The 23,396-nt window shown below is 50.6% G+C and overlaps 1 protein-coding gene across 1 annotated transcript in view; it reads right to left on the bottom strand.

Moving 5' to 3' along the window:
- Positions 1–23,396, bottom strand: part of ABCA13 (ATP binding cassette subfamily A member 13) — a 349,570-nt gene that overhangs the window by 106,664 nt on the left and 219,510 nt on the right. The window contains 1 exon segment of the mRNA XM_032592494.1: positions 10,801–11,041. Coding sequence (XP_032448385.1) covers positions 10,801–11,041 — 241 coding nt within the window.

Below are 23,396 nucleotides of genomic sequence, written 5' to 3'. Positions count from 1 at the left end.
GAATCCACAGGTCCGATGCCAAAATGATGAAAATATCAAGCACTCTAAAGACAAAGAAATCCTACAAGATTACAGACAGAAAAAGTTGCCTAGGAGGGAAAGAGAGCCAGAAAGACTGACATGAACCAGACTCCATGCCTGGAAGCTGCAAGGTGATGAACCACAATCTACCCACGGTTCTGAAGAGGCCAGCAGGCAGAGAGGCCCGTTGCAAACCCAGGTGTCATCCACAGAGCAGGGCAGAAAGGAGGGTATTTGCTGATCCGCATGACCTCCAAGTGAACCAGGAGGAGAGACAACAGGAAATAGACTGAGGTCACTTAGGAGGAGAGAGAATGCGCGTCGGGGCGAAAACCTTTGCTGCGTGCTGGCACACCTATAAAAGCATCGTACACCCCCAATTTAGCAGACGTGCGTAACACGTGGTCATGTGCAAATATGGATTCTTAGACTAGAAGGGAATATGCCACCAAAATATGCTCTTTGGCATAAACATCTTCTTGAGCTAGTTATTTTATTTTTGTTAATGTTCATTTATATTTAAGAGAGAGAGGGAGAGAGAGAAAGCACGACCGGGGGAGGGGCAGAGAGAGAGGGAGACAGAATCTGAAGCAGGCTCCAGGCTCTGAGCTGTCACCACAAAGCCCGACACGGAGCTTGAACTCACGAACCAAGCGATCATACCTGAGCTGGAGTTGGACGCTTAACCAACTGAGCCACCCAGGTACCCCTTGAGCTAATTATTTTTAAGAAATATACGAAAGCACTAAAGAGGTACAAGATTATAACCACTTCGGGGGCGCCTGCGTGGCTCAGTCGGCTGAGCGTCCAACTCCGGCTCAGGTCATGATCTCGCAGTTCACGAGCTCAAGCCCTGCGTCAGGCTCTGTGCTGACAGCTCAGAGCCTGGAGCCTGCTTCGGATTCTGTGTCTCCCCCTCTCTCTGCCCCTCCCCGGCTCACACTCTGTCTCTCTGTTTCTCAATAATAAAAAAACGTTAAAACAATTTTTTTTAAGTTTACAACCACTTTGGAAAAGTTTGGCATCACCTCCTGAAATAGAAGGGTCACATACTCTATGCAACTGATCAGCAATTAACATTTCTCTGACTGAACCCCTAAGAAGCTCTTGTGTATGTAAAACTGGAGGTATGTGTTAGAATATTCTAGAATGTCCACACAGCATGGTTCACAATCACAAAAAAACTGGAAGGAGCTCATGCTGTCCATCATTAAAAAGGAAGATTAATAAGTTGTGGTATACAATTCATACAGGGGAATATTGTGCAATATTCAAAACAAGGCATACACACCAACACGCAACAATACGGAAGAAGCTTAGCAATGCGCTTATTAAGTGAAAAAGGTCATTCTCAGAGGCATGGTATTCTTTCATAAACTTAACAGATAGAGAATTGGAAGGTGTTGAGAGCAGAGGCAGGGGGGTGGGAGAATGGGGTACAGAATACAGGCACAGTCCTAGCCTCTGCAGGCTTCACACATGCTCATTATACAATCAAACCCAAGTTAAAAAAACAGATGGAAATAGGCTTCGTGTGGCCAATCCAGTGTATTAAAAGCTCTGAGAAGTTTAGAGGAAAGTAACCTAATTAACTCAATAGCAGCTCAATCAATCCCAACAGGAAGATGGATGGTTTCGTGGCCATCAGCACTGATACCCAGAGGAACAGTCCTCCCCGAAACAAGTTTTAAGAAACGCCACTATAAACTAAACCCAATTCTATCGCCGCCCACATTTTCAAGCCTCGTCATGCCTCCCTCCATTCTGCCTGCAGGATAACGTCTTTTCTACTTGAGATGCCTTCCAGCACCTGTAGACTCACACTTGTTTCTTTCTCTGTCTGAAGAAGCATCTCCTCTCGCCTGGGCAGCACCCAGGTATCACTGAGGGCTCCATTCAGGTGCCACAGCCTTCAGAAAGCCTTCCTTGACCCCCACCCCCCATCAGATGGAGCTCCCCACCCGCTCTAGTACAACCCCACACGGTACAGCTACGCCTAGCGTCGTATTTATAAGACTCCCTGTTGATGTGTTCGTAGGGTTATCTCTCAGCTCAACTGTGAGCTTTCTGAGAGTTGGACTTGTGTCTTTGCAGATGTGTGTGGAATGAGAATTAGATCCGGGAAGCCTGAAGGTACTTTCCATCTCGCTCCCCAGCTAGCATGTACGAGAACAGGCTCTTCAGCATGAGGACCTGGTCAGAAGGGATTCTTCTGTGTGTGTTTATTTTAATCTCATGCCACCAAGAGATAGGACAGAGTCCTACGCAAAGCACTAAGTTCAGCTGAATCGGGCCGAAAGACTGATCACCTGCAGGCTCTGGGGAAGGTAAAAATGCTTCTGAAGTTCACGGTTGGGGAGAGAGTAAAAGCTATGAATTGATTTGTGCACAAATATTTTAGGGATGCCTGCTCGGTGCTGGGCGCTGTCCAGGGACAGTCAACTCGGTCTGGGCTATGCCATTTGCCATCTGTCTTCTCCCACTGGACTGTGAGCTCCAAGGATGCTGAAGGTGAGCGTGAAAAAGAGAACACAGAGGGGTGCTCAGTAGGGGCACTGAGGTGCCCACATGGATGGAACTTCATAAAGAGAGCACGTGTAAGTAGAACCCAGAAAGAAACAGCCATACCGATGAGTGGGGCAAAGAATGTTCTTGGGGGTCAGAGACTAGACACGCAAGGTCAAGGCAGAGTTCGGATGTTCCATGAGCTGGACAAAGCCGAGTGTGAGGGTGGACCGAGCGGATAAGAAAAGGGCGGCCAGGACATGAGTCGCGAGGGGCAGTCAGCACCTCGAAGGTTATTCTGCCAGGGAAATGTTTTCTAGAGCCTGCTGGTGATCGCAACATGCCTCTCCCACGCCATCCAGCAGCACAGATGATGTATTAGGTCCGCTCCAGGGTGTAAAACCAGCTTTCATCAAGCACTGAATTTCTTCTGGGAAATAGACCAATGGCTTTCCATTCACCATCTCTGAATTATTCCCACAAAATAACGTGCCACTATTGTCTCACGAGAACGGTACCGAGTACGTACAAAGGTGCACGTTCATACAGAGAAATAAATCATGAAGGGCTCACAGTGAATGTTGGGAGGCCGCTAGTTAACGACACCCAGTATGTCTCCATATGCCACATTCCAGGCACCATCTTGCACATCACGGGGGGTGCAGACCCACCATCACTGTTAAGTCTTCTACTAATTTTAATGTCTGATTGCCCTTCCGCAGCCAACAGAAGGGCATGGTTTTTTATAAAAAGCCAAGTTCCTCTTTTTTTGAAAAGTGACTAAAAATGTGGCCCAATCCAGTGGTATCTGATAAGGAAGGTACCCTGAAAAACGTACGGTGGGATAAACAGCGCTCCCCCCAAATTTCACGCCCACCCAGAAGGTCAGAATGTGACTTTGGAAATAGGACCAGTCCTTGGAGATGTAGTTTGTTGAGATGAGATCATACAGGATGAGGGTGGGCCTGCTCCAATATGGCTGAGGCCCTTCTAGGAATTGGGAACTTTGAACACAGGGCCACGCGGGGAGAAGGCCGTGTGAAGACAGAGGCAGAGTGGAGGGGTGCCCTCAAGTCCCAGGTCTTCTTCAGGTGGGGACTAGGGGCCAGGGTGAAGTCCATGTTCAGGTAGGACCCTGTGGGATTCCCCAACGGGGTGAACATAGCAGCACATCAGGAACATCGCTTCCTGTAAGGACTGAAAGCCCAGCCTAGAAGACGGAGGGGGCCATGGAGTTTCCTCCAGATATTCTCAACTGCGTGTAGACAGTTGTCTTTCCATGGTCCACGCTTTGTATGCTAACTTAAAGCAGAGACCTGTCCAAATTAATTCTGGAAGACTTTTCCTGCTTCATATTCATTTGGTTGTGTGTGTGTGTGTGTGTGTGTGTGTGTGTTATCTATTTTTGAGAGACAGACGGCAGGGGAGGGAGGGACAGAGAGAGTGGGAGAGGGAGAACCCCAGGCAGGCTTCGCACTGTCAGCAAGGAGACTGATGCAGGGCTCGAACCCATGAACCATGAGATCATGACCTGAGCAGAAACCAAGAGTCCAACACTTAACCAACTGAGCCACCCAGGTGCCCCAGATTGTTGAATTCAACTTAACAAATACTTAATGAAAGTAACCTTTTCTAGACCCTGCGGCAAGAACTAACCGTAGAGAGACATTAGGTCTCACTCGTGACCCTCAAGGGAGCCACCGTGTAGGAAGGCAGGTGGGGATCTCCAGCCATCGGTTAGAGCACAGGGAGATCCCCGTGGCGTGGCAGACACACAGAGGAGAGGATGGAGGCTGAGGATCCCAGGAGGAGGGACTTCTCAGCCAGATTTGAAAACGTTCTTATTTCACTGGGGACATCAGGGGAGTGAGCAGAAAAGGTGATTTTGGGTTTCCTTACACATGGAAATGTGCAGCTGCATCCCATCCTGCTTTATTATTTTCAACGTTTCTTTATTTATTTTTGAGATGGTGGGGGCGGGGGGGAGCAGAGAGACGGGCAGAGACTCCCAAGCAGGCTCCGAGCACTGTCACCACAGGGCCCGACGTGGGGCTCGAACTCGCAAACTCTGAGACCATAACCTGAGCTGAAACCACGAGTCAGATGCGTAACTGACTGAGCCACCCAGGCGCCCCTACATCACGTCCTTCTGATGCGCAGAGCCCGGGGCCAATGGGGCAGCTGAGGCTGAACCTCACGGAAGCCTGGAAGGCTAGTGGGCCACGTTGGGATGTCCAATCACCACCCCGAGAATAAGCGGAAGCAACTCAAGGGCCTTCAGCAGGCCCTTCGGGTCCCGCCCCCTCATGGGGTGAGGAGCGAACATGGGGTGCTCAGCAGTGCCGAGGCCATGCTGTGGCCTGTGCTCACGCTGCATCACTATCTGCCAGCTTCCCCGGGGACAGCCCTGGGCCAGCCTGCCTCCACCCTGAACAAGCCCAGAGTCCCTGGCACCTCTCAGTTTTGGGGTCCCCAGTGGGGAGGGGGGAGTCCCGAAGCCCTCTGCAAACAGCAATCAGCTGGCAAGGCGTTCAGGATAAAACGGAGCCGGAGGCTTGGGTCACAAACTGGTTGGTGAGGACCCGAACCAGTGCAGACACATTCCCTGCACTCAGCTTTTCCTCTCGAAGGTGTACCAAACAGCATGTAGGACGGCTGTCACAGAGGCTTGGTCACAAGCAAGCACCTTCCTCCGCCCCGCAGCTGGCCCCCAAGGCATCTGAGTCAGAGACCTCTGGGCTACAGACCGAGCCGCCAAAGCCCCAGTTTTCTGGGCTCGCAGAGCACAAAATCCTCTGTGAGCCACACGGGCACTGTCTGCTCCCGTCACTCCTAAAAGTGACGGAAGAGAATCTCTCCAGGGCATTTTTTTTTTCATTTGTGTTTTCATGAGGATTTGCATGCCTCAAGAAATGTTAAGTAAATTTAATGTAGGCATATAACTGCATTTTCTCAACTCTTAAGATTTGAGAGGCATGAGGCTGTACTGAGAACGGTCAGCGCACTGATAACAGGTTTCCAGGGGCGCCTGGGTGGCTCAGCCGGTTAAGCGTCTACTCTTGACTTCAGCTCAGGTGATGACTGCAGAGTTCATGAGCTCAAGCCCTGCGTCAGACTGTGGGCTGACAGCACGGAGCCTGCTTAGGATTCTCTCTACCCTCCCCACCTCACATGTGTTCTCTCTCTCAAAATAAATAAATAAACATTTAAAAAATAAGGAAATGAAATAATAATAATAATAAAATTTCCATGTACCATCAAAGTCAACACAGAGATAATGCACCTAATGGTTTTTGAAAATCAGGGGCGCCTGGGTGGCTCAGTCGGTTAAGCAGCCGACTTCAGTTCACGTCCTGATCTCACTGCTTGTGAGATCTAGCCCCACGTCGGGCTCTGTGCTGACAGCTCAGAGCCTGTGGAGCCTGCTTCAGATTCCGTGTCTCCCTCTCTCTCTGCTCCTCCCCCACTCACACTGTCTCTCTCTCCTTTAAAAATAAACAATAAAAAAAACAATAAAAGAAAACAAAAAAAATTAAAAAGAAAACTACATGCAGGTCTGACTTTAAAAACCTGTTAACCAGGAGTTAGGCTAAAGAGAAAGTAAGGAAACATAATGAAAATACTATGTAGCACCCCATGGAGTTCACCCATAAATGTTAGAAAATGACAATCTGCCCACATTTGAAGCAACAAAGCGGGGGGAGCCATGGGCTGTGTGTGTGCATGTGTATATGCACCTGTGTATGTCTGTATGCATGCACTTGTGTATGTGTGCATGCACGTGTGTATGTGTCCGCGTGTACATGTGTGTGTGTGCACCTGTGCACGTGTGTGCGTGTGCGTGTCTGTATGTGCATCTGCAGCAAATCAGGAGGAATATGAGCAGTGAACAGCTGTTCTACACAGGATATCGTTCCTGTGCTAAGATTCAGACGGTGGCACTCAGACTCAACACAGACAGAGCCGTCATGTAACGTATCACGCACTGGAGGACACTTTGGGGAGTGAGCAGGACAGGTATAGTATGGATGCCGAGAGAACAGGACTGCTTTCCTGAGCAAGCCAGGGCACATGGTCGTCCTGCCGGGGAACCCGGTACACAGGAGGAAAGAACAGCGATCTCAAGGGAGAGCAGTTGTACTGCCAAACAGGGGGCTGGTCACCCCCCTGCCCTTTGATCTGGGGCAGGCACGAGAAATGTGAGAGAACCGGAAGCAGGAAAAGTTTCCTTCTGTATGGACCACTTCTGGCAACATCTTCGTTTCTGCCTCCTAACTAAGGACACGACTACTCTACCGAAATACAGACTACGAAAACATACTCCCGTTCCTTCTGCTGAGTCTGGAACGAAAGAACAGAAGAGGGGCGTTCGGAATCTCCTCTGGCTCACACACCTGTAGCAGATGGGGTTCCACCTGCACCATTCTGAGAAATGGAAACAAACACACGTCCACCGTGAAAAGACGAACTCTTAGAAATGGCAGAAAATACTACAATATCCCTCACTCATCTCATTTAACATTAATTACTTCCTTAGACGCCCCATGACCCAACACAGCCACACTGGGGTTAAAGATTCAACATACAAAAGGGAGGGAGGGGATTGGGGTGGCATACACCCATGGGGCTGATAGCGGCCACAGATCCTCGGTGGTCCATGGCCTGCCTGACAGTGTGGCTCTAATCTGGGCCTCTGTCTCGGCACAAGCTTCTCCCTGGGGGTGTGTCTGTTCACAGGGTGCCAAAGGGCAGCAGAGAAGATGCCCCTGTGACTTAAGGATTATCTTGAGCTGAAGGCAACTGAGAAGCAGATACAAGAGAAGCTCTCTGAGCTCCCCCCTCATTTGCCTAAAGGCAGGACACAAATTTGCACGTGGCCCCTTCTCTCCTCTCTACCAGGAGAGACACAAGGCAATCACCAGCACCAACTCCAGGCCTTTATCTGCCCAGATGCGCACAAGAGGAATCCATACAGCAAACATTGCTACATAGCCCTGTCTGCCATTCGTTCCTTTATATATTTCCCTGCGCACTGCTGGCCGTTCCTAAAGCTCAAAGCCCTTTTCGTCTTGTCACGTCTCTAAAAGGTTATGGTTCCTGGGGGTGCCTGGCGGGCTCAGTCGGTTGAGCATCTGACTCTCGATTTCAGCTCAGGTCATGATCTCACGATTCATGGCATCCAGCCCCACATCAGGCTCTGCATTGACAGTGAGGAGCCTGCTTGGCCTCTTCTCTCTCTCTCTCTCTCTCTCTCTCTCTCCTCTCCCTTGTGCATGCTCTCTCTCTCTCTCTCAAAAAATAAATAAGTAAACAAAATAAAATTCAAATCAAATCAAATATCTGTAACTCTCAGGCTCCAAATAATTTTGGAATGCGTGACTTTGATGAAAAATGAATGCTGGGAGAGCAGGGGCAGATGTTTTCAGATGAAAAATACAGTGGCCAAATTAATAAAGCAGCGGAGAAGGGTTTCAATCGACTGGAAATGGACCCCGTAGAACGTGCAGCATGTGACGTTCTCACCTGCCTCAGAAGGAAGGGATGAAGGGATGAAGGCAGGACGGAAGAGGTGAAGAGGCGGGCAGTCCGAAGGCATGACGATGTGGAACCTGCTCGCACAGGATGTGTGGCGTTTGATATATTCAACACACTGAGTGAAATTTGAAATAACCGAGAAATAGCTGGGGACATTCAATCTCAACAGCCACCAAAGAGCTGCCTAACAAAGCAGTGAAAGTCCTGATATGGCTATAAAAGGGATACTGAAAATGTGGAGAAATGAGTTCTCCCTCCACCAAGAGCTGCACGTGGCATACAGCAGGCGCATAACACATGCTCGTGACTAAAAGAATCAATGACTCCATGCTCATATATGCTGTAAATTGGTGCACATCGATACGAATAATTTGGCAATGTCTACCTTGAAACTGTGGGTGCCTGTTGCCCCCAAAACTTCCAATGGCGATGTATGATAATAGAAACAATTAGCTCCATGAATCTGAGCAAAGGGATTCCTGCAGACCTGCCTGGAACAGGAAAGCTGTGGCGTGCCTGTAGGCGCCCCAAAAAGAGATTATTTACATAAATTATGGCACCTCCGGGCAATGGGCCGTGGCACAGCCTGAAAATGGGTGATGCGATTTGCGCCTGATTTACAACAAGAGGTACACAGATACATTATTTATTGAATAAAAAGGCAAACAATGATGAGTGTTTACAGTGGAATGCCACTGTCATAAAACAATAAAAATGCATGTGTTAAAAGCATTACGTATTAACATGGGGAAGACCATAAACCACTAGGGGTATGGTGGATAGTGCTGGTAGGATTACCTGTGAATTTTTTTTATTATGATTTTGGCGAGCCTGCATTTTCTATTTTTCTTTTTTTTTTTGAGAGAGAGCACATGTGCACACATGTGCTGGGGGAGGGGCAGAATGAGAGAGAGCGAGAGAGAGAGAGAGAGAGAATCCCAAGCAGGTGCCACGCCGTCAGCACAGAGCCCCATGCAGAGCTCTGATCCCATGAACCGTGAGATCATGACCTGAGCCAAAATCAAGAGTCAGACGCTTAACCGACTGAGCCACCCAGGCGCCCCATTTTTTTTCAAGAAACACATTTTATGGGGCATTCTATCCTTTCTGTCCATTCACATCAAACACTTGGGAAAAGAAGAAGAGGGCAGGTACGTAAACTAGCTAGCCAGAAGAGAGAGCCCACTTGCGGAAGGAATATTGGGGACCTGCGTGCACGTCTCCGAACAGAACCACTGCAGGATTCTCTTTTTTGAGCTAAAAACCTGGACTCCGTGGAGCATAAAAACACACCGAGGAAAAAAATATAATTAACCAAAGGACACAGAAGCAAACGGAACAGTTTATTATCGATTTTTCCTTCTGCGTCTGCGTTTGTTTAAACTGAACTCCAAATTACACTTCATTGTAAAAGTGACAAATATTAGCAGGCGCTAAGAGTGTGGCTAATTAAGCTCGTTATTTTAGTAAAGATAAGTATTTGACGAGGGCAGAACTAATCGCGCCCTCCCGGTTGCGCGAACCGTGTGCAGCCTAGCTAATATGCCAGGGCCCGGTGTCTGCCCCGCCCCCGAGGTACGTAAGCCCCGCCCCCTCCAGGTGTGTAAGCACCGCCCCCCCAGAAAGAGAGTTGTTCCTGGTCAGCCCTCAGGGTGATGCTGTTACCCCGGCCACTGCAAACTCAGCTCAGGACAGAGAAGTCACGCTCAGTCTTGGGGGAACCAGCCACCTGAGGGACAGGCGCTGAGATGCTCAGGTCCCCCTCTCGGGTGCCCAGTCTCCTGTCAATAAAACAAAACCCCTAGAAGCTCTGACACCATCCTATGTAAATTCATCTGGCTGCAAAACTCGGAGCGCTCTGAATTTCTTGGCAGCAAAGCTGGACCGAATCTAGCCTGGGGGTGTGCGCGGGCTCACAGCCATACAGAGAGAAAAGTCAGACATTTCTCTGCAGGGAGGGCCCTGCAGTTCCTGGCTGCTGTCCCAGAGCAACGCTGGAGGGTTCTGTGAAACACAATAATCCCCCTGATCTGTGGCTCTGGAAACGGATGATCCTCCCCACAATTCTTCAGGTCAGTAGCGACCTGAGGCAACATCCTACAGCATCTCCTACCTGGCGCATTTTATCATCCCAAGTCCTCACAAGAGGGGTGGGTGCAGAACAGTAAGATATTTAAAGAGACAGGGGCGCCTGGGTGGCTGAGTCGGTTAAGACACCAGTCTTGATTGCGGCTCAGGTCATGGTCTCACGGTCCGTGAGTTCGAGCCCCACGTCGGGCTCTGTGCTGACAGCTCGGAGCCTGGAGCCTGCTTCCGATTCTGTGTCTCCCTCTCTCTCTCTGCCCCTCCCCTGTTTGCTCTGTCTCTGTCTCTCAAAAATAAATAAACGTTAAAAAAATTTTTTTAATAAGAATAAATCAACTTAAAAAAAGAAATTTAAAGACAGACCACATTCATATAACTTTATTACAGTATACTGTTATAATTTTCCTATTATTGCTGTTATAAGTCTTCTCCTGTGCCTGATACATGAATTAAACTTATTGTGTGTATGTATGTATGTAGAGGAAAAAACGAGGTATTTACAGGATTTGCTACATTCCATGATCTTGCCCTCTTGAACACAGCCCTCCAAAATCATGAAACCACACGTATATTTGCGATTCTTAAAAGCTACTGATATTCATAATCCGTCCTGACATAATTTGGAAGTGAAGGGGAGTGGGGGAGGTTTCTTACCTGAAAAAGTAAGTTTCGGCTGTGTCATAATGGCCAGGTGTTAGTTTGAGGGGCGGGTAGTCAATGGCCAGAGGCCTCACCATGAACAAGCCCATGGCCAAGGCCACGAAGAGGACAGGCAGCAGGAGGTCGGAGAGGGAGCTCCTCCAGGCCCGGCGCGTGTGCTGGAACCGCTTCACCAGGAGGGCCCCTGCCTGAGCCAGAGGCCACGGAGGGCGCGGGATCCTGGATGGGGCACCACCTGCAGAGACAGGAACATGCAGTCAGCCTGAGGCCAGGGCCCCTCCCCCAACACTGCCCGGGTCTGCGGATCCCTCTGGAGGTTTACGATGGCCCCGGAGGCTAGTAGCATAGGGGCCCCCCAGTTCCCACGCTCTGCAATGAGCGCGGACAGGGCCCCCCCGGTTCCCACGCTCCGCAATGAGCTCGGACACTCTGGAAACGTATGCGCACAGAACGCCTGGCGATATAGCAGGGCAAGGACGGAGTTCTCTAATCCGGCTTTTGCAGCAGACTCGAGCTTGTTTTTACTGGTTAAAATGCAGTGTGCTCCAGGAGCACGGACCCCAACAAGAGAGCAGCGGGACCCATGTCTCCAGGAGGGAGTGTGTGCGTGGGAGGGGCACAGTCCCCCTCCGCCGTCTCCCTTCTCCTGTCTTTTACTCCTCTGTTCCCACAGCCGGGTCCTTCCAGAGAACGCCCTTGGTCATGTCCAGATCAGGGTCAGGAAGAACCATCCCCCCCAGCCCCTGTGCCAACCCCCCTGCCTAGTACAGGTGTCCCCGATGGAGAGGAGGCCAGAGCGGCTCTGGGGGTGCCTCTCCAGCTCCAAGTGAGCCCCCTTGGCCCACCAGGCTTCAGCAACCCGGCCCTCCCTTCCTCCCTCCGCCTCTCACAACTCGGAAACCCGCCCCCCAGGGAGCATCGCTCAGAAGGTGGGGCTGGAGGGCAGGGCATGAGCACATGGTGGATGCCCAGGTCACTTTGCCAGGCTTCTCCCGGCCTCGTGACAACACAGACATGGCCGCAATCAACCTGTCCAGTGCGGGCCGACTGGCTGGTGCCAGCAACTGTCACATCCGGTGTGAGGATGACAAAACGAGGAAAAGGAGAGGCAGACCCAGGGACCACAGCCCTAATCCTCGTCCAAAGGACAGACACAGCCATGCCCCATGGTGTTCCTCGCAATTCCTTCTGCAGGGCTCCAGAAAACCCAACAGAAACTGTTTGAGGAGGAAGGTGGCCTTCTAAGAAGACAGTTATGCTAAATTAATCACACTGCCCACACATATCAAATTGAAATACGGTTAATAAAAGCACAGCGAATACGTTTCAAATCCCCAAAGAAATCATTTTTAAAGACGCTCCCATTTGGAAAGAGAAATTATTTGCAATAGCGGTGAGCACAGAGCTGTGGAGAAGCAGCTGGGGATACAAATGCCTTCCTGAAATAACCCCCTCCCTTGTCCGACATCACGTTGTGCCCAGGATGCGGCGGGTAGCGGGCTATTTTTTGTCCTCAAAAAAGACATCACGTAGGGGTCGCGCTAAAAATGTAAAGAAATGACCGAACACAAGGCGGTCGAGCGTGGCAATCCGTGTGGGCAGGGCCGAAAGGACTGGTGCCAAGCAGGCGGTCTGACATGTTTAGGGCAAGTGAGACAACAGTCACGGCTGTGGGGACGGTCAGGCACAGTCAGTGAGACCTCCGTCAGGAAGTCAGTTCAGTCTGCCTCCCGAGCAGAGTCAGGTCTGCCTGACCTCGGACAGCACACGTCACCTCAGACATTTCTGGTCACCGGACGTAGGGCTTCTTTCCACGTGTCAAGCACGTGTCCGTGACACCAGCTGGGTGGCCTACCGTCCAACTCACTGGGGGCACGACCTCCCTGCAGTGTCAGACCCTGCGGGCTGAGGGCTCAGTCACACAGGCCTACCCCTCCCCCACTCCAGACGCCAGCTACCGGTCCAGGTTGTCCCCCGTGCTTACGAGCCACTGACTGTAGATCAGACGTTCCCATGACCCGAGCCTTGGGTTTGACCGACGTGCTAGGGTGGTTCACAGAACTCAGGGAAACGGGTCCTCACGTGGGCCAGCTTACAAAGGGATACGACAAAGGCCACATACGAACAGCCATGTGGAAGAGACGTGTGCGGCGAGACATTCGGGGAGGGACACTGTGCTTTCATGCCCTCTCCAGTATATCCCCAACACCTCCACGCGGTCACTTACCTGGGCTGAACCCCTTACTATTGAGATTTTGTGGGGCTCTCATCATGCAGACATTCCCTTCATTACCTCCGTGTCCAGCCCCTCTCCCCTCTCCAGAGGATGGGGGACGGGGCTGAAAATGCCAAGCTTCTGATCGGCTCGATCTTTCTGGTGAGCAGCCCCCCCAAGTTGTCTCGTCAGAACAAAAGATGACCTTAGTGTTCTTATCACCTGGGAATGTACTAGGAGCCCTGGTCAGGAATAAAGCCGAAGACAGATCCTAGAACAACAGATGCTCCCCTGCTTTTATCACTTGGGAAATGACAGAGGGTTCAGGGCCTCTGTGCCAGGAGCCAGGGGCACGGACAGATGCACATCTCTTGGGATCCCACAAGACCCCACAGGCGAACGGAGAAAATCTGATGTTTAAGGACCAACACGTGGGATATTAACAAGGCTGGCGTATTCTGTGAATGACTGTGCGTGGGAGCAGAAACATGGGGGTTTCTGGAGGTTGGAGGGGGTTGGGCACCGGCTGGTGAAGCGCCTTCCAGACACTTTCGGGACCAGGGATTAGATTCCACACCAACTGGAGGCTGGCAACCCCAGCAACCAGGTGAGGAGATGCACAGTATTATAACCAAAGTGGTATTTCATCCTTTCACCAGTGCGGCTCTGACGAGGGTGGGCGGTGGACACGGCAGTCAGGCAAGCCGGGCTACGACTCTCATTCATCGGGGGGGGGGGGGGGGGGGGGGGGGGTAGAAATGCTGATTCCCAGGCCCCACCTTGGACAGAATCACATCTCCACATATTCAGAGACTAAAATGAACTTTTAAAAAATAACTTCCTAGCGGGCGCCTGGGTGGCTCAGTCGGCTGAGTATCCGACTCTTGATCTTGGCTCAGGGCATGATCCCAGGGTCCGGGGATCAAGCCCCGTGTTGGGCTCCACACTGACCATGGAGCCAGCTTGAAAGTCTCTCTCTCCCTCTCTCTCTGCCCCTTCCCCACTCATGCAGGTGCTCTCTCTGATTGATAGATAGATAGATAGATACAACATCCTAAGAGATTCTCATGGTCAGCTGGGTTATAAAATGCATTGGTCAATGGTGATTCATATATAACTCTCACAGAGCAGTTATGAAGTCAAAGTGACCTTAGTGTTAGAAAAGGCATATTATTGAATGCAGTTTGATCCTTTCTCATATAGGACTAGAAGTATAAATATAAAAATATTCGTATATCCTGATCATTCTGTGAGAGTGTAATGCTGGATACGTCCACCTGGGGCACTCTGTATGCAGATCTAGCAGGAGAACTATGATCTAAGTTAAGCTAACGTAATTGAGACATTCTGGGTTGCTGGCCGTCCCAGATTTCCAAAATGATCCCTGAGAAAGCCATTTGATTTCCTCATTAACCTTTGGCTAAGGAGCCCTTTCTCTCACACAGAAGCAAGACTCACTCTGTTTAGAATCAAGAGGAACTGAAAGGTCACTGGTAAGCGTGATGGCTTGTGACCCCACCAAAATCAATGACACCATCATTGTCTACCAAAAGCCACACCTCACAAAGTAGCCTTTTTGTCCCCTAGTTTTTAAAATATTTTTAATGTTTATTTATTTATTTTGAGAAAGAGAAAGTGGGATAAGAGCAGAGAGAGAGAGAGAGAGAGGGAGAGAGAATCCTGAGCAGGCTCCGTACTGTCAGCACAGAGCCCGACTCGGGGCTCGAACTCACGAACTGTCAGATCATGACATGAGCTGATATCATGAGTCGGATGCTTAATGGACTGAGCCACCCAGGTGCCCCGAAGTAGCCTTCAAGTGGCATCTTATGACAGTCGCATCTAGCTACCCACACTCAGCTGCCTACCAAACTATGCACCTGCTCAAATACGTCTGCAGCAGCCAATGGCTGCAAACACCTATTTACATCAGGGCAGTTTCTGTCTATGCAGCCAGGTGCACAGAAAATGGAAACAGAACGTGGCTTTCTGGGTGTTGGAGTCTACTTAGTAAATACGCCTGCTGATGGAGGAAGAACACAGTCAGAGAATGGCCCTTTATCTGCCCACTGGCTTTGCTCAGAGAGGATCAATCACAACAGCCACTGGGGGGGGGGGGGGGGGGGGGGGGAGGAAGCACTGGACTGGAATCCAGTCTCAGCCGCCAACGTGTTGGGTGACTCCTGGAAATTCCCAGCCCCACTGCATGTCACTTCCCTCAGCTGTGAAACAGAGATTTATATTCTCCCTCTAGGTAACGAGGATTCTTATTACCACACTTATGAAACTAGCAGAACAGGTACAGTTTGACCGCCAGCCACTGTAAATGTTCATCAGACAGCAGGATAAGCCTGTGGGGAAAGGTGTTTCTCATTATTAAGAAAAATAAATCCTCCCCCCCTTCCCATGCGTTAATTGAACATAAATGGGGGAAATAAAGGGCTAAGATAGTTTATGGTCATGAATCAACCACCAATCAAATATTCATGGCTAAACTCATAAAAGTATTCACATGAATAATTTAACAGACAAAATTAAAATGCTGGACCAAATTGTTATGAATTGTCTTATTTGACTTACGAGTGTAATTCTATTCAAAGAATCCAGTGGCATCCATAACTAGGCACTCTCATTTACACTGACCCTCAAATTACTTAGAAAAAAATGTCCAGAGATTTTTTTTTGGGGGGGGGGTCAGGTGGCTTCAGTGAATACCTTAAAATATCAAGGACGCAGCATGCACCCCAGAATACGATCTCCACGTTGCTGAATACATCCGAATGTTCTTGAAGCTTTTAAAATAAACCATCACAAATGTAATGCCTTCAAGTCCACTTTTAAAAAATGAATACCCCAAACAAAAAAATGGGTGAATTAGCAGGTATGAATGTGTAGTTCATTTAAAAATCTACAGGGGCACCCTGGTGGCTCAGTCGGCTGAGTGTCCGATTTCGGCCCCGCTCACGATCTCTCGGCTCATGAGTTCAAAGCCCTGCATCGGGCTCTGTGATGACAGCACTGAGTGTTCTTGGGATTCTCTCTCTCCCTCTCTCTCTCTCTCTCTCTCTCTGCACCCCTCCCCCACTTGCACTCTCAAAATAAATAAAACATTTAAAAAATAAAAGCAGGATTTGCAGACCACAATAACGTGACTTGCAATGAAACAAGGAACGCCTGTAAACAGGTAGATGGGTGTCAACACTGGAAACGTCTGTGGGAGAGCCCACCACCAACACCAGCGTCCGGGGGTCCCAGCCCTGCCTCGCACGAAGACCTCCCACACCTCAGACTGGCCGTGGTCTCTTGGCTTCTCACCTATAACACAAAAGGCTTGGACGGGCCATGGCTCCGTCCTCGTGCTGGCACAAGCTGATGTTGTACGGCATTCACACGACTCACGATTTGCCTCATTCATACCATTTGCGGAAGAAAATCAGCCACACATCGAACGTCCTCTTGTTAAGAGAGGTAGGAGAAGGGTTGGCGGGGGGGTGCGCGAAGAGGAAAGGAGGAAACAAAAAAGAACGAAACGAAAAAGAAGAATAAAGGAAGATGTTTTGTGACGGTTGTATGTTTAATGATATGACAGAAATCCAAGAGGATTATTTCTTAAATATTAAACGTGGTGACACAAAAATTATACAAACTTCAAAACCAAACTGCGTTACTGCAATCTTGGTTAAATACTCTTTCGGAAAGAACATTATTAATTATGATTAATTGTTTTAAAAGCTAAGAAAGAGAGGCTATATTTATCTAAACTGTTTTATTGATAATAATCTCACAGCGATGTATCACTCGACCTTCAAAATGCTTTACCTGCTCGTTTGTTACAACAACCACATTGCTCCTTTTCATACATGATTTTGATTTTTTTAAGGCTCTTTTTTGTTGTTGTTAAGTAAGTTCTACACTCATCTTGGGGCTCGAACTCATGACCCAGAGATCAAGGGTCAGTCGCACAGGCCACGGACTGAGCCAGCCTGGCACCTTCACACGGGATTTTTACATTAAAAAAAGAAGAAAAATCTAGGCGGAAGAATTTTCTGTTCACCTCCAAAGTTTTCCCAATTGCTAAACAGGTGAGGGATCACTTTTTCTGTTACTTTCTCTTATTTTCTTTTAGTGTGTGCACATGCATGTGAGTGGGGAGGGGCAGAGAGAGAGAATCCCCAGCAGGCTCCACGTTCAGTGCAGAGCCCAACTCCGGGCTTGATCTCACGGCCCCAGGATCCTGACTTGAGCCACAATCGAGTCGGACGCTCAACCGACTGAGCCCCCCAGTGCCCCGCTTTTTCGATCCTTTAAAAAGCACAGTGATTCACAGCCAAACGATGAAAAGCATCAAGGCAGGATTTCACTCTGGAAGAGGGCTGGGCGTCATGCCCAGCCACATCATTTTTCTGGAATAGAGATGGCCCCAACTCCTTGGACGGGATTCAACATGCCTTGAGGAGACAGTGACAATGTTCAGGGAACTTATGCTCTGTGGGCAGGTCACTTAAACGAGGGGTTTGGGTTTTTTCTTTCCAACGCACCAAACTCAGGTCTTCCTGCAGCCCCTGAATGGCCCCAACCTGGGGTTGAAAACCCGCGCTCCCTCCAAAGCTCTCCTGGGCGGTCAGGCAACGGAACGAGGGCTCCTCTCTGCAGCACCCGGTCCTCCTTCCAGCCTCGGCTCTGCTCTCCGGCTCCGCTCCCATCACACTGGGAGGCAGGGTGGACAGCACGCAGTGTCTGGGCTCCGCTGAAGGTTGGCTCGAAGGGCTCCTTTGTGAACAGTGAGCAACGACACGCAAGGGGGGGCCCTCGAGCTGGCGTGTGGCACATAGTGAGGGTCTATGGATGTAGCCAGAGAAGAAAGCTCCCCATTGCCGAATCTTCTCTTAGACGGTGGCCCTGTGCTCACCACCCCCACTGTTCTGTCCTCGTTGTGTGTGGCCACCTCAAGGGGCCGAGCTCAGTTCTTCTGGCAAAGCTCAGATCTGAGAACGCTCTCCGGCACTCAGAAGGCGTTCAGAGCCGTCTGATGAATGAGGAGCGGACGGATGTGACCAAATGTTGTCTTCGGTGCCCTCACCCACTGGACACCTGGCTGTGACTTCCTTCCCCCCTCTCCGGTCCCACTTCCCCTGCCCAGAAGCCACACCACCGCTCCCGTTAATCCCTTCCTGCCCTTTCCCACGATCAGCCTCGCCAAGTGCGCCCCCGGGCCCCATTCACCAGCCATCTCTAGGCCACTGACGGCGCGTCCACCTCCGTGTGGCTCTCCCTCAGAGCGTAAGCAAGAAAGATGGGGGCACCTGGGTGGCTCAGTCGGTTAGGCAACCGACTTCGGCTCAGGTCATGATCTCAGGGCTTGTGGGTTCAAGCCCCGCGTCGGGCTCTATGCTGACAGCTCGGAGCCTGGAGACTGCTTCCAATTCTGTGTCTCCCTCTCTCTCTGCCCCTCCCTTGCTTGCGCTCTTTCTCTATTTCTCTCTCTCAAAAAATAAATAAAACATTTAAAACAATTGGTGGGGGAGCGGTGCCTGGGTGGCTCAGTTAGTTAAGCGTCTGACTTCGGCTCAGGTCATGATCTCGCAGTTCGTGGGTTCGAGTCCTGCGTCGGGCTCTGTGCCGACAGCTGGGAGCCTGGAGCCTGCTTCGGATTCTGTGTCTCCCCTTCTCTCTACCCCTCCCCTGCTCATGCTCTGTGTCTCTCTGTCTCTCAATAATAAATAAATATTTTTAAAAATTGTTTTTTTAATTTTTTTAGGGGCACCTGGGTTGCTCAGTTGGTTGAACGTCTGACTTTGGCTCAGGTCATGATCTCATGGTTCATGAGTTCGAGTCCCGCATCCAGCTATGTGCTGACAGCTCGGAGCCTGGAGCCTGCTTCAGATTCCGTGTCTCCCTCTCTCTGCCTCTCCCCGGCTCATTCTCTGTCTCTCTCTCTGTCTCTCTCTCTCAAAAGTAAATAAATATTAAAAACATTTTTTTAATTCTTTTAAATAAATACACAAAATGATACTCTCAACCCTTGACCCTACAATGGACGTGTTCCTAAAGGTTACCCAGAGCCACTCTGCCTCCATTTCCCCAGTTTTCCACCATTATCTTGGCAGCAAGGGGCACGCTTAAGATGAGCGAGGCCCCTCCTTTGTCAAACGTGTCACAAGAAGGGCTGATTCCTGGTCAGGGGCCGTGGGTGGGAGCTGCTACTCCTCACCAGCTCGGGGCTTCCTTGGGCAGCTCTGACCGAGAGGGGCTGGGCTTCACAAACTCCACCGGCCCCTCGCGGCCCCGACAGAAGCGGCTGCTCCCTGACACCTGCCGCCAGCGTTTATTGGCCCATGTCTATCACAATTCGGCCTTCTCTCTGGCACACTGCCTCATGCAGAGCCCCTGCCGGGAGCTCTCCGCTCATCTCGCTAACGCCGCCAACAAACCTTCCCTGGCATGTGTAATTGGCGGCGGGCACGGTCCCCCCCCCCCACCTGGCTGGCTGGGGAGGCGGTGTTTGAAGCTGGAGGAAGTGTGGACAAAGCAGAGAAGACGGCGCTCGGGGCTGAACACCGCCGCTCGGCCTGCGAGACACATGCAGAATTTGGAACAGCTCTTTGAAGAGGCCGAGAATTACAGGCTCCCCGTGCAGGAGAGGCTGTTCAAACAGGATTGTCTCCAAAAGCAAAGGAGAGGCTGCACACCCTTCAGATTAATCACTGCCAAATTGCTTTCCATCATCACAAGAAGTAGCAATTAGGAATGAAATACAGAGGATTAAATGGTGGGAGGAAAGGGAGAAGATTTTAGGTAAAGTGGGACTGACAGAGCTGAGAATTTCACTGCAACCTCAGACCTCACATGGGGCAGGGGGGTAAGGCTTCAGTAGGGAAGTAAGGAAGGAGGGAGGGAGGAGGGAGGTGGGAAGAGAGGGGGGAAGGAAGGGAGGAGGGAGGGATGAAAGGAGGAAGGAGGAACAGGGAAGGAAGTGAAGAAGGAGGGAAGGGAGGAAGAAGAGAGGAGGGAAGAAAGAAGGGATGGATGAAGGAGGGAGGAGGAAAGGAGGACAGAAGGAAGGGAGGGAGGGAGGAAAGGAGGAGGGAGGGAGGAGGGATGGGGAAGGAAGTGAAGAAGGAGGGAAGGGAGGGAGGAGGAAGGAGGGGAGAAAGAAGGGAAGGATGAAGGAGGGAGGAGGAAAAGACCAGGGAAGGGAGGGAGGAAGGAAAGGAGAAGGGAGGGAGGAGGGAGGGAGGGAAGGGAGAGAGGGAGGAGGGAAGGGAGAAAGGAAGGGAGGGAGGAGACAAGAAAGCCATTGCCAAAGCCTTACAAGGAGAAAACACCTGTTGCCCAGATTCACTTTGTACCAGCTGAATATGTGACATGACTTTTCACCTGAACTTTGGCCTCGATGAGACTCTAACCTGGCTGGTGTTTCTCACAGATGGCCATAGCCCACCTGAATCAAAGGAAATTGGGGTGTTTGTTAAAACCTGTAAATGTGTCAGTCTCGGCACTAAAATTTATGGAAGTTGGCCTAAGAATCTGCCATTTCAATAAGCATCCAAGTTTTTTTTTCCTTTTTTTTTTTTTTTTTTTTTATGAACGCCATCCTAACAGGGATGCGGTGATGTCTCCCTGCGGTTTTGATCCCAAGTCCTCTGACGACAAGTGACAGGGAGCATCTTTCATGCACCTGCTGTCCATCTATGGAAAAATGTCTGTTCCAATGCTTTGCCCATTTTTTAAAAAATGTTTATTTATTTTGAGAGAGAGAGAGAGAGCGAACAGGGGAGGGGCAAAGAGAAAGGAGGAGAGAGAATCCTAATCAGGCCCCATGCTGCCAGCACAGAGCCCAGTGTGGGGCTCGATCCCATGAACTTTAAGACCATGACCTGAGCCAAAATCAAGAGCTGGATGCTCAACCGACAGAGCCCCCCAGGCGTTCCTGCTTTGCCCATTTTTTAATTGGGTCTCTTGTCTTTTTGCTACCGAGTTATAGGAGTTACAGGAGTTCTCTACATATTGTGGCTATCAATCCCTGATCGGATCCGTGGGGTGCAAACACTTTCTTAACAGCAGCGGATTTCCTTTTCATTCTACCAATCCCTTTGCTGTGCAGAGGCTCTTGTTGGGACAGGGGAAGCCAGTGCCCTCCATGCTCTGCTGGTGGCAATGCGAACTGGTGCAGTCGCTGTGGAGGACAGTATGGAGGCTCCTCAAAAATCTCAAAAACAGAACTACCGTATGATCCACAAACCCCCCAAACCCTGAAATCAGGACCTTGGAGAGATCCCATGCAATGATGTGATGCACCAGGCACCCCACACTCCTCACACCTGCCCAAAGTCCATCAACAGATGAATAAAGAAAGAGAATGAGCGTGTGCGCACGTGTGTGTGTGTGTGTGTGTGTGAGAGAGAGAGAGAGAGAGACAGAGAGAGACAGAGAGACAGAGAGAGAGACAGGGATGGAGTAACTATAGAGCAACATTACTCAGCCTTATATAAATGGCAATTTGACACCTGCTACCGCATATTTGAGCCTAGTGGACATTGTGATGAGTGAAATAAACCCATCATCGCAGGACAAATACTGCTTGATTCCATTTATCTGAGGAATCTAAAATCCCCAAATTCCTGGGGCGCCTGGGGGGGGGCTCAGGCTTGATGAGTGGTCATGTCATGATCTCATGATTCATGAGTTCAAGCCCCACATCAGGCTCAGTGCTGACAGTGTGGAGTCTGCTTGGGATTCTCTCTTTCCCTCTCTCTCAAAATAAATAAACATTAAAAGGGGCGCCTGGGTGGCTCAGTCGGTTGGACATCCAACTTCAGCTCAGGTCATGATCTCATGGTTCGTGAGTTCAAGCCCCGTGTCGGGCTCTGTGCTGACAGCTCGGAGCCCGGAGCCTGCTTCGGATTCTGTGTCTCCTTCTCTCTCTACCCCTTCCCTGCTCACGCTCTGTCTCTCTCTCTCTCTCTCTCAAAAATAAACAAACATTAAAATAAATAAACACTAAAGACAGTGTTTAAAAATTTTTTTAAATAAAATAGATTCTTACAAGCAGCACAGAGTGGTGGTCGCCAGGGGCTGGAGGGGTGGATACGGGAGTCGTTGTTCAATGTACAGAGAGTTTCAGTGACGCAGGACGAATCAGTATGGACCCGCTGCACTGAACCTGGGGCTTCTCTGCTGCTGCTTCTTTTCCCCAGAGGAAGAAACACGAGCATGTGGCAACCCTCCAGGGGAAGATCCAGGAGATTTGGGGGGCAGGAATTGAAGACGCAGATAAAGAAAGAATTCTTGCCTGTGCTATGGCCTGGAAGAGGGGCCTGGGGTCCTGTAGCAGCAGGGATGGGGTGTGCTGGGTGGGAGGCCTCCCTGAGAGCAGGACACCAGCAGACCAGGCTGGGGTGGGGGGCAGCTCTGACAGAGGCCACTGGGAACCTGCAAACACCCCCTGGGAGAAAATGGACACCATCGTGTAGGTGACGGGAAAGCAGCCTGCCACCCTGTACGAGGGGCTCCAGCAGGCACTGAGGGATACAGAGGAAGGGCTGCTAGCTGCCCAGGGGAGCTGAGAGGTGGTCAGAGGAGGGGACTCCTGATCCGAGCCACGCCAGGCCCGGTCACAGGGGCTCGAAGTCTACCAGCCAAACCCCTCCACTGTGTGTGCCCAGCAACGGCACATGCTGTTGTGTGGGACAGTCTAGCTGCCATTTCAAAACACCAAGCCCAGGTGGCTTAAACCACAGACATTCACGGCTCACAGTCAGGAGGCTGGAAGCCCAAGATCAAGGTGACCAGGTGACCGCAAGGTTGGTGTCCTCTGAGGCCTCTCCCGTGGCTGGCAGACGACCCCTTTCTCCAGGTCCCCCCAGGGTCTCCTCTGTGCGGGCACTGCCATCTCTGCCCAATCCCCCCCCTTCTCACAAGGACACCGGTCAGACTGGGTAAGGACCCACTTGTACCCCTCATGGTTACCCTAATTCCCTTTCCAAAGATCCTGTATCTGCAAATACAGTCACATGCTCAGGTCCTGGGGGCTCAACATACAAATGGGGGGGGGGGCAGAGGAACAGGGACACAATTCATTCCAGAACACCAGTGCGCTGCTGGGAATCAGCACAAAGAGAACAGACCGAGAATTTGTGGTTCTAGACAGAATCCTCCTACAGCTATCACCCCAAAGCGGCGGACGTCCAGGGGTGCTGCTTGGACCCACGGTACCACTGGGTCGCTGCTGAGAAATGCAAGTTCTCAGGCCCCACCCAGGAACCCCTGAATCAGGAAATCAGGGGGTGAGACCCAGGAATCTGTGTTCTATAAAATCTGCAGGTCACTGTGATGATGCTAGATCACCACCTCTCCCGGGGAGTCAAGGAGTGAA

This window comes from Lynx canadensis, chromosome A2 (genome assembly GCF_007474595.2).
Source record: "Lynx canadensis isolate LIC74 chromosome A2, mLynCan4.pri.v2, whole genome shotgun sequence".
Classification (NCBI taxonomy): Eukaryota; Metazoa; Chordata; class Mammalia; order Carnivora; family Felidae; genus Lynx; species Lynx canadensis.
Note: the sequence above shows the minus strand (reverse complement) of the source record. Positions and strands in the feature narration are given on the sequence as shown.